Source organism: Ochotona princeps, chromosome 15 (genome assembly GCF_030435755.1).
Source record: "Ochotona princeps isolate mOchPri1 chromosome 15, mOchPri1.hap1, whole genome shotgun sequence".
In the NCBI taxonomy this organism is placed as follows: Eukaryota; Metazoa; Chordata; class Mammalia; order Lagomorpha; family Ochotonidae; genus Ochotona; species Ochotona princeps.
In genome coordinates this window covers 10,286,219-10,297,988 of record NC_080846.1, presented here as the reverse complement: position 1 = coordinate 10,297,988, position 11,770 = coordinate 10,286,219, and the positions used below count along the sequence as shown (strand labels likewise).

The 11,770-nt window shown below is 45.8% G+C and overlaps 1 protein-coding gene across 7 annotated transcripts in view; it reads right to left on the bottom strand.

Annotated features, from left to right (window-relative positions):
- Positions 1–227: 227 nt before the first annotated feature.
- Positions 228–11,770, bottom strand: part of BPIFC (BPI fold containing family C) — a 55,219-nt gene continuing 43,676 nt past the window's right edge. For all 7 annotated transcript variants that reach the window (XM_058673865.1, XM_058673863.1, XM_058673864.1 and 4 more), the window contains 4 exons: positions 4,977–5,019; positions 1,957–2,020; positions 1,146–1,222; positions 228–594 (listed from right to left, as the gene is read on the bottom strand). In XM_058673865.1, the coding sequence (XP_058529848.1) occupies positions 472–594; positions 1,146–1,222; positions 1,957–2,020; positions 4,977–5,019 (307 nt within the window). In that variant the 3' untranslated portion in view covers positions 228–471. The remainder of the gene's footprint in view (positions 595–1,145; positions 1,223–1,956; positions 2,021–4,976; positions 5,020–11,770) is intronic.

The window sequence follows — 11,770 nt, the reverse complement described above, 5'->3', positions numbered from 1 at the left end:
ACTAAATCTTCTTCTCTTTTCTCTGTCCTATTTGATTAAAAGTTTTCAGGGCAGGACATATCTTCAATAAAACCTGGATTGGTATCAATAGAAAACAATTTTAATTAAACACAGAGGGGCAGTGATAGCAAATATAAAACAAACTCCAATACAGAGATGAGAAACACTCTGGAGAGCTGAAGGGCTTGCCCCGGTGACACGGGATGCAAGCAGACTTTCGTTCTTACCCCCATCACAAGCACACGCCTAGCTCTCAGCTTCGGAATCTTAAGAACATAGGCACACAGAGCATGCGCAAGCCCAGACCCCGCCCCTCCGTGCTCAAAGCACACATTCTTGAACCCATTCTGTGTCCTTCTAGAGTTCCTGCCAGAACACTTCACAAGGCCTTTACAATCCCAGCAGGCACTGTCTTCGCTCTCTGGGTGGACAGCGGCTGTGGGCTTCCCGGGGGAGCCTGCAAAGTGGCAGTCAAGGGGCTGGCTTGCCCCACCACTGTCCATGGATCAGGTTCAGCTCTTTCCAACCGGGGAGGCTTGGCTGCTGCTTCAAGGACCTTTGGTGTTGCAGGTCGGTGGAGATCAAAAGGTAACCCTGAAAAGGATGCAGAGGTGCAGATTGGGGGACAGTCATTTGAGGACATCTTAGTGACTCTGATGTGGAAAGAGTATCCCATGGGTGTTACTTGAGTGATTTTTGATAGTTCTGACACTTTGTTGGTTATGTTGCTCCGGGTCTGAGAAAATCCTTTCCAAGGTCTACTGGTTGCCAAAGTGCACCTTAATGCTTCCACAGACCCGGGAACATGCTGCAAAGCTTGGCCAGGAGAGTTGTCTAACATGTTCTGCTTTATATCCTCTGGTGAGGCAACCCAGCATGGCCTGCATGTTGTCTTGGCTCTAACTCGTGTCAGTGTGTGCTAGGGACTGACCCTACCCAGCCCACCCCCCGACCTGGTTTATATGTATGCCAACAATGCTACACCCAGAACTGCAACCTTTTAAGAGCTAAAACTTTTGCTCACAAAATCCCCTAGGCTAGAAAAAGACATGGCAGTACAATCTAAAACACAAAACAAGCAAAACATGAGACAATTCATTCTTACACGAAAAGAGACAGGTTAGTCGGGAGATTTGTATTCTTACCTCAAGAACTTCAATATTGGAATTGACGAATGAGATTTCGTATGGGTTGGGCAGAGGGAATCCTTGCTGCAATTTTGCTAAAATATAGAACAAGGCATAAGATCACTGAGTGTGGATACAGGAGTTTTGGCAAACATTTCGGTAAGAGACTATCAAGAGACTTCTCACTGATTATCTTTTTGTTTTTCTTGGTGTGGCATTTTCTGATATGTTCCAAGCTTTTTCCTGGAAGAACTATCAACTGAGCCATGTTTAACAAAAACACACCTCCAATTATGTGCATTTGGACAGCAGAAAAATGCTGTTCACCTTCAAATTGCCCAAATTACATTTTGAAAATATTTAATAAGTGGGTTTGGAGAACATTTTGGTGTCTCATACAGAGTCTTTTAAATAAACCAAACTCTAAATGCGGCGGTTCATGAATAATTGTGGTGTGGGGACAAGGCCCGGGACTGCCATGCATGAAAACTATGTTTATCCAGAGAGTGGGCCTTGCCTAGCAATCACAGAGCTGCTCCCCAGGGATGATGAGCTCATTTCCCGTGGACCTGAAGATGCTGCTGCCGCCTAGCGGGGTGGTTTCAAATGTTTGGAGTTACCCATGCTTGCTGAGTGTGCAAATGGCTTGCATCTAGAATAACTAATTTTGCAACCAAATTGTTGATGGTACTAACTTTGTAAGTCCTGGCTCTGGGCTTTTGGGTCATAATAACACTCTAAAAACACTTTCCACTTAAGGCTGGAAAGTCCTAAACAAGCCCCAACATTTAGTCATTTCCAATCACATCATTTCCCATGGATGTATTACCGTTGGCCAGTGGGAGGACTCCAAAGTGAAGAATGGAGGACAAAATATTCTCAAACCTCAGGACCTAAAATGAAGAAGAAAAACCACATTAGGAGCCAAATCAGGCAATTTACAAGCACCATGGCTGACTGCAACATGTGATGTCCTGGAACAGATCAAGATCTAAAACACACACACACACACACAAAAGAAAAAAAAAAGATCTAAAACACAAAGGCGAATCTTCCCGTAAGGATGTACTAGTGTTGTGGGATACAGGTTTTCCTAACTCTCCACCCGCTGGAGGACACATGTGCTTCTTTTCGGGTTGGATCCTGGTGAAAGCAAATGCAGAGAGACCACAGGATGGCAGCAGAATGGCAGCAGGATGGCAGCTTCCACACCTACCAAGGAGATAACCAACAAAATCTCCCAGGCGACATCCTTTGCTTCATGCATCAGGGACTTCAGCCGCAGGAGTTGGCTTGCATTGTGCTGTGCTCTGAAGTTCATGACACTATCAGAAGATCCACTTTATCTTTAACAAACCATGGTGGTTATATACTCTGAGCAAAGTGTTGGTTTCTGAGAGGATTAAGGTGTTATTCAGGCCATAATAACGATCAGTTCACCTAGTGAATGGTGTGTGTGTGACTTAACGTGTAGCATTCCAAAGAATCTCTTTGGAGTTTAGCAGAGGTGGCTTTCTAAAGCCAGATTTCCTAGGCTTACCTCTTGGTTTGCCATATTTACTCTGTGATGTCGAGAAGGTTATCTAGCCTCTCTGTGCCTCAGTTTCTTCAACGGTGAAATGAAGGTAATGGGGGAATGATCATATAGGGTGTTTGTGAAGATTAACGTTAGGGGGTTGGCATTGTGGCTTAGCCTCCTTTGATACCAATATCCCACATTACAGTGCTGGGCGGAGTCCCGAATTTGGCTTTCTACCCAGCACATCTTGCCTAGAAAGGCAGTAGAGGATGGCCTGGGGACTTGGGCCCTGCCACTACCCATGTGGGAGAACAGTTTGGAGTTCCTGGCTCCTGGCTCTGGCCTAGCCTAGGCTTGACTGTTGTAGTCATCGGGTAATGGGCCACGTTTATATCATTGTTATTCCCGCATTTCTTTGCCCCCAGAAATGCCATGATTACACATGACACAGTTCCGTTCTTAATACTTAGCAGTGTACTGGACCTTCCCAGACTTGGACTCATTTTGCCTTGTCTCTGGACTCAGGACACACTGTTTATGAGAAAGTCAGCAATCCATTCTCATTGACTACAGCCTGTCATCTACCAAATGGCTGTGGTATGGGGGTTCTACCCCGCAGAGTGTGAGACAGCACCTTAATGTGTGGCATGAAAGCTAGGGTTTATTTTCCACCTTACAAACATCACTGCTCCTGGCTCCCAATCATCCCCAATTCAAAGTTGGGATATTCCTGTAAAATGAAACAAATCCAGTTTATTTGGCCTCCTGGCTAAATTCTCTGACATCTTGGCTATTTTCCTCTATTCCTGCTGATAACTTTTCCTCTGGTGTTGAATGTGGCAGTTGTTAACTTCAGTACTGATCATGTCGCAGGCGCTGCCTTCTGAGGGGTTAAGAAACACATTCAAGGTTGCACAATCATGAGTGGGAGTTTATGCTTCTAATCTGACCTCAGAGTCTATGTATGAAACTATTATGCTATGCCATCTCTTGACGTAGAGCGGATAGAGCTGAAATAGTTATTATAAATATTAAAAAGGACATTATTCCAATTTAATAACCACCACGTAGTCAATATATAATTTCAGCAAATCCTCTCAACAGGCCCAAGGCTCAAGTCATAACCCCACACCTATTTGCTCTGCCTTGTTAGATTTGGTCTTTATCTATGTGTTGTGTCTGCACCCTCTGTTCCATTCTTATAAACTAAGCATGGTTCTATCTGAGTCTTTGGAGAGCAAAATCCATGCTATTAACCTCTGTACATCAGTGCTCTCTATGAATGAATGAAGTGGTGATTTGGCTGATCTTCTTGAAGTCTGGGGAAAAGGAGTTTACAAGTTGCCTGTTGAGCCTTCCCTCTAACCAGCAAGTCATCAGATTGGGCTCGCTCCCTGTCTTCCCACCTTGCCTGGCCCCAGCCCCTCCAAATCTATAGAGTCAGCCTTGACGTAATTCCAGGAGATGAATGGAAATCATTAGAAAAGAACACCCAATCAGAGCCTAATAATTTCCATGTAATCTCCACTAATGGGATATACTGGGATATAATTGCATTTATTTATTTTCATATTTTTGGCTATAAATTTAACCTTAGAGGATTATTTGAGAAAATGAAATCATCCCAAAGCTGCCTGCTTTCCCAGTATGACATGTTTTGGTCTTTTGAGTTCTTCTTGAAGTTTTCCTGAAGAAGAGTAAATTGGAGAGTTCCCCTCTTGCTTAATTGCAATGAGGTCTGTGGATGAATAACTACACCCGTTGCTTGACCCAACTTTATTCAGGCTCCTGATCCTTCTAGGCCCTTTCTTATTAAGTACAGTTTTGGTGAAGAACCTAAGTCAATTCCTCTAGAGCTCCCATCCTTGACTCATGATCATTCATTGATATCTAACCAAGTTCCTCATCTTGTATCATCCCCTGGGAGGTGATGTCTGATCATTCCAGCCTGTCTTCAGTGGGGATCTTGTCTGGCTGCTCTCGCCGGAATATGCCATGCTGCTGCTGCACTTTAGCTCGTGACTGGCCACTGGGATGAACTCCGCTCCCCGCCGTGTCCTGCCAGCGGTGCAGCAGCTGGAGCTGAGCCCCGCCGCAGGACTCCATTGTGAACTCCCTGTCTCCTAGTGCGGTGAGGGTGAGCACAGTCCTCAGCGTGCTCAAGTGAGCAGGCTGCAATCACGTCTTCTCTACACTACACAAGGAATGCTCAAGGAAAAACCCACATCGTGGAGAGCTCCTGCATTCAGAGGCCTAGAAGACAAGTGTCCCTTTATGACTGGGATCTCACTATTCCTTCTCCAGGGACCTCTGAGAGCTCTGATTCCTACCTCAAGGTTGTTGCGATTCGTTTCTGGCAAAGAGAGGCGGAATCTGAAAGAAAAAAAAGTTAAAGGAGGTTCATGATGACTACTTTCACAGAAATCAAAAAAACAGACTGGTTTTTTTTTTTTAGTTCAAAAAGTCACTATTAAAAATAAAGTACAAAGTGGGGAGACAAAGTTCTATTTACATCTTCCACTCTGTATTTTGCTGCTTATAAAGCAGAGCAAGAACAGCAAAAGGTTCATATTTGTAACCAGCGTAAGTTTCCCACCTGCCCATGTGGTGGTACTGTTGGGAATCTGGAATACAGAACAATCTGAAGAAACAGTTTTCAGGTCTTCTGGCTCTGCATTTAGCCTTCTAACTGCCCCGGTTCCTTATTGTAGACCCAGATGATCTGAATCTAAATCCTATGCTCAAAGACACAAGTTCAGCCTAGTTGGTGAAGTGGCCAGTTGGGATGCCTGTATCCCGTGTCAGAGGGCCTGGGTTCGAGTCCTCGCTCTGCTTCTGATTTAGGTTCCTGTTACTGTGTGCCCTGGAGGACAGCAGGATATGGCTGCCCATGAGACTCGGGTCGAGTTCTCAGCTCTTAGGGTTAGCCTGACGCATCCCTGGCTACTGTAGGCATTTCGACAATAAAACAGCGGGTGAGAATTCTGTCCATCTGTCTCTCTCTGCCTCTTAAGTAAGTAAATAAATAAACACATAAATAAATACTCTGTTTAGACTAGGAGACATCCCTCACAAGGTCACATTACCCATACCAGTTTTTTAAAAGCTGTTTAAGTAACGCATGAGGTAAATATTTAAGAGAGGTAAAACACACTGCAAAATAATGAAGAATTCCTGAGTTTAAGTCCTGTTGCCTCAATACCTCTGTAGATCTACTTTATTTCCCTGGCCTTAATTTTCTCACCTGTAAAACATATGTGAGAATAATACTGGCTTGATAGAGCCATAGTGAAAATTGAATGAGATGATGTACATAAAATGTCCACAACAGTGCCCAGCCTATCCTTGGCACTCTACAGATAGGAGCTGTTCCTCTCAGGAGAAACGATCTCAGGCCAGAATGTGATGTCTCTGTCCAGCATCAGCAGGGCACTTGCTCTAGAGGTCTGAGTAGCAGGGAGGCCACACCTAGACTCCTGGTCAGGGTGAATCACAGGATGTTCTGATGTCTGATGTTTTAAGTAAAAATGATTTATTTATGAGAGAGAGAGAGAGAGAGAGAAAAAGAGAGAGAGAGAGAGAGAGAGAGAGAGAGAGAGAGAGGTTTCATTTGCTTGCTTACTTTCCAAATGCCTGCAACAATTTGAGCTGGACCTTGGGACCAAAGCCGGGAGCCAAGACCCCAACTCAGGCCTCCCATGTGAGTAGCAGGAACCCAATTACTTGAATCATCACTGCTGCCTCCCAGGGTCTGTGCTAACAGAAAGTTGGTGCCTGGAGCCAGAATCAGGCATGGGGCCCAGGAATCCGGATGTGGGATGGAGCCCAGGCACCCGGATGTGGGATGGAGCCCAGGCACCCGGATGTGGGATGCAGGTATCGTAACTGACACTTTGGCCACTGGGTCAAATGTCTCCTTGATGCTTGATCTTTCATAGAATTTATGTGTGAAAGCCAAAGTCCCACATTGCCGCTTTCTTTCCCAGGTTTTCCAAGGAGTGGTCCATAAGTAGTCTTTCCCATATACAAAACCTCTTCATTTTGGAGATTGGGAAACTGAAGCCCAAAGATGGAAAGTATTATTGGCAGATTGGAGGATGTGACTCATCCTAGAGTTCCCTCTCTTGAAGGACATGGCCTTCTCTTGCTTGTCTCCCACTCCACCTCCCTCTTAGCATTCTGAGGCTCACTTTTGCCTTGGTCTAGAGCTTCTTTTCTACATCAGCCTTCAAATGAATCTCCCCAGTTGCTGCCTTGATCCTTCCCAACCCACCTCCCACACCATCCCCAGAGTTACAAGTTTGCCTGATGAGGACACTCCCCTGATCAGACCTGTTTCATTGCTTGTGATAAATCTGTGCATTTCTTGTGCGGCACAGGAGACTTGTGGTACCCAACTCCCCGACGCCTCTTCACTTTCTTCTCTTCATTCTTCACCTTGACTTTCAGCCTCAGTAACCCTGAACTACTCAGTGCTATGCTGTTGTGGTCATTAGACCCTATGGGCCTGAGGTGAAAAATATTAGCTTAAAAATATATACCAGTGGTGCCAGTGCAGTGGTGTGATAGACTAAGCCTTCGCCAACCAGTGCCAGCATCCCAAATGAGTGTCAGTTCCTGTCCTGGCTGCTCCACTTTCCAATCCAGCTTCCTGCTTATGATCTGGGAAAGCAACAGAGTATGGCTCAAGTCCTTGGGCCCTTGCATCCACATGGGAGACCTGGAGGAAGCTCCTGGCTCCCAGTTTCAGACCAGCCTAGCTCTGGCCATTTGGGGAATGAATCAGCAGATGGAAAAACTTTCTTTCTGTCTCTGCTTCTCTCTCTGTAACTCAGTCTTTCCAAGTAAAAACAAAAGTAAAAACCAAAAAACCCATAAAAACTCAAAAAAACCTAAATGAATCTTAGAAAAAGAACTCCACCTAAGAAAAACTGAAAAATTAAAATTTATGAATGTCTGCAAACAGTATCATCATGGCCACTGGATACTATTGCTCATTACTTCTCATCATAAGCTATAAATCTAATGAGGGGGCCTGGCGGCATGGCCTAGCGGCTAAAGCCCTCGCCTTGAACGCCCCAGGATCCCATATGGGTGCCGGTTCTAATCCTGGCTGCTCCACTTCCCATCCAGCTCCCTGCTTGTGGCCTGTGAAAGCAGTCAGATTAGCGCAGCACCGGCCGTTGCGCTCACTTGGGGAGTGAATCATCGGACAGGAGATCTTCTTCTCTGTTTCTCCTCTCTGTATATCTGACTTTGTAATAAAAATAAATAAATCTTTAAAAAAAAATCTAATGAGGGTATTTAAACAAATAATGAGAAAAATGAATTAAACAGTACATTTATTTGGGTGCAAAACATCTCAAGTTCAAACATAGTTTTTTTTTTTTTCCTAAGGCATCATTATATTGCTAGTTGCCCATATCTGAGTATCTTTAGGATATTTTTGGTTGGCATCTCCAAGCGTTAGAGTGACTCTGGTCAGAGAAGATGTGGAGATAAGTATGAGCTCTTTCCCAGCACACCACCTGGTGGTTGGGCCTCTCTGCCTTTGTTCATGTCCATCCTGCTTCTGGGAGATCATCTTTCCCCCTGCTCGTTCACTCTCTGTAACAGTTTAAGATTTAACTGAGGTATTTCCTCTCAGAAATTATTCTGTTACTACAAAGGGATTGAAAAGTGCTTAATTTATTTGAAAAGCACAGAGAAAGGGGGAGAAAGAGAGAGCTCCCATCTGCTGGTTTACTCCCTAGATGCCCATGGGAGCCCGGTCCAGGCTAGCTCCAAGGCTTGAGCTGGGAACCTGATCGAGGTCTCCCAGGTGAGTGGCAGGGCCCAAGTACATGAGCCATCACTGCCTCTCACAGTATAGGACAGCAGAAGCCTGGAATCAGGTATGGGGTCACAACTGGAACTCAGACACTCAGATACGATGCATGGGTGTCCCAAACAGCATCATAACCATTACGTCAAAAGCCTGCTCTTGTTACTACACGTGAAGAGCAGACATTCACAGAATTATGTTTGCTTATTATCAGCCAATGACTTGTGAGTATGAAATCAGGCTTTCAGATAGTTTCAAATTGCTCTCTGAAAATAAACATAAAAACTGCAGTCTGGTGAGGCTCAGAGATGACCTCACGGGCACTGTGGCTCAAGCTGATCTCAGCAGAAAAGGCCCCGAATCCGCTGGGGCTCCTTGAAGGCACTGCTGATGGAAATGTGATGGGGCCGCCTGTCCTGGCCATACCACCTTTTAGGAGGGGTTTGGAAATTCAACTTACATAAGAATAGGATACACTGTGGGATTCTCTTTTTCTTTTCTCACCACAAGCCCACGCCTCTCCTGGTCATCTCAGGACTTCCTGATTTAAATGAGCTTGCCTGAGATTTCCCACGAATAAGACTGTCCTTTCTTCCGTGGCTGTCTTCCTTTTGTCTCTTTCCTAATTCTCCAGGCACACCTGCCAGTCTGGGTTACTAATAGATTCTACTCACCACTTGGAGCAAGGGGCCGAGTCTCCCTGTATTTGGTTCTGGAAGACTGCTAAGTTCAAACCAGCCACTAGGTGACGCCCGACTTCCATGCTTTGACTTAACCATGCTCTACCAGGCTCCTAAGTTATTACTGACGGTCCTACATTTGGAGCCAACTTCACGAAACCTTTGGAAAGGGAGGGAATTTGCGTAGCCCTGCTGTGCAGACATATGAAATTATGGTCTATTTAAAAACTTTTAGAGAAGATTTATGGTCCACACTGTAAACCAGAGCTAAAGTGCAAATGCTTAAGTATCATGAAAGGTTCATTGTGATTTGGGTCAATCTTGCAAATGTGACATCAGGAGCGTCAACTGTTGTGAGCACTACCAATGTCATTCCTCCAGCTGCAAGTCTACAGCAGACATTGAAATCTGATCCCACCACCTGATACCTCGTGAACTCTTGTTTATGTCTTTGATCAGTGACTAGAAACCCCTTGAGGGTGGGAACCCAGTCCTAGCCATCTTTGTATTGCAAGGTTTGAGTACAGATCTTGACACACTTCAACACTGAGTGTGCATTCATTCACTCATCCAGTAGATACTTATTGAATGTCTAATAGCTGTCAGAACTGGGACAGGTGCTGCTAAAGACAAGACTTTGGCAAAGCAAGGTGTGGCCACTGTTTCCAGGTAGCTCACCTTAGCAGGGGAGCCAGACACTGGCCAAATAATCCTTCCTGGAGGGGACAGCACAGTTGGATAAAGCTGGAGAGGCATATGGGGGTTGGCCAGGCTGGGTGACTCAGGTCATTTTAGGACTATGCGCGTCCCCTGAAGAGCAAGGTAGCCACCGATAGTTTTAAAAAGATGCTTGAGAGCCTGGCGCGATAGCGTAGTGGTTAAAGTCCTAGCCTTGCATGTGCCAGGAGCCCATATGGTCGCTGGTTCTAATCCTGGCAGCCCCGCTTCCCATTCAGCTCCCTGCTTGTGGCCTGGGAAAGCAGTGGAGGTTGGCCCAAAGCCTTGGGACCCTGCTCCTATGTGGGAGACCTGGAAGAGCTCCTGGCTCCCGGCTTTGGATTGGCTCCGCTCCAGCTGCTGTAGTCACTTGGGGCACGAACCATTGAATGAAAGGTCTTCCTCTCTGTCTCACCTCCTCTCTGTATATCTGCCTTTCCAATAAAAATAAATCTTTCAAAAAAAAGATACCTGTATTTTGTAAATATTCTGGCTTCTATATGGGGAAAAGAATGATAGGTCAAGAGGTTTCCCAGGTTCTCAAACTACTGTCAGTAAAGTTCTGGGCAATGTGAGAGATTTCATTTGTGTCTACCATTGTGTAGGATAGAGAGAAACTGTGCACTGCAAGCAAACAGAGCACTAACAAGGCAGGGTTTATGCACCACGCAGAGTTGCTGCAGAAATTCTGAGGAGTAAGAAGGTGAAGAAACTAGTGTGATGGGGGCTGTATGTGTGTGTGTGCATGTGTGTGTATGTGAGAGAGAGAGGAATGAGGAATGTCTTAGTGTGTGAATCAGTAGCCCTGTGATAGAAGCGCTCTGTAGACACCTCCAGCATGGCCCTTTACAGCCAGCCTTGTAGCTACTGGTTAGTCTGAGCATCTCTCCCAGTGGGCTGTGCACATGGAAGGTAGGAACTACTAACTCTTTGTGTTAACAGCAGTGCAAGGCATATAACAGGCACCCAGTCGACTCTTACTGAATGGAAGCATGAGTGAATGGGCAGAGCAAGCTGAGTGGGGAGTACTGATTGGAATTGGGGTGTCTTTGAGGGTCTGCCAGGCTGGAAGCGGTATTCACTTAAGGGGCCGTAGGAGGTAAGACTGGCAGAATGAGAGGTATGATGAGTGACTGAAGAGCTTTAAAACCCCGGCGTGTGGAGTGAATGCTCTGTAAAAAGTGTTGGAGGAAGAAAGATGTTGAACTAGTTAGTTCCACTATAGAAAGAACCTTCATGGGAATAAGAATGCTCCATTGGTGTAACCTCACTACTTCCTGCAGCTTGGAAATTTTCACACTGAGTCTGGGAGAAGGGTCCATTGGAGTTTCCTCTCCCATTACGGGGCGGGGGTCGGGGGCGGGGAGATCACCTGGCTGTGGCATTCCTCTGTCCTGGCTTCAGCAGTATCCGAGAGGAGGGGTGGAGAGAAAGGGTGGAGATAGGGGCCAGAACAGTTGCCCACATGAGCTCCACCCACCTGTCAAAGCGTGATCCCAAAGGTAACTGAATCCACCCTGCCTGGACTTGCTTACTTTGCTGGGTTTCTGTCCAGATGGTTCACGCTGGGAAATGCTTATCTGGCCAAGCTCTGAAGTGCGGAGTTAGGTAGCAATTGCACCTGCTTGCTGTCTGCTCTGTGGGCGTTATGTTACTTGTCTGCGTGTGGAGCACGGCGTGCGAGTGTCCCAAACCTCAGTCACAGTGATGTCAGGGAAGCTCTCAAAGTTCTGAATGGTTCAATAACAATGGACGTTTGGCTGCCTTCAGGATAACCCAACTTGGGCCGTTGTGGCCATGTGGGAGTAAACTAGCAGGTGGGAGACTCTCTCTCTGTCTCACTAGGTTGTAACTGTGTCTTTAAAGAGTTAAAATAAAGAAATCTTAAAAGAAAGTAGTTTGC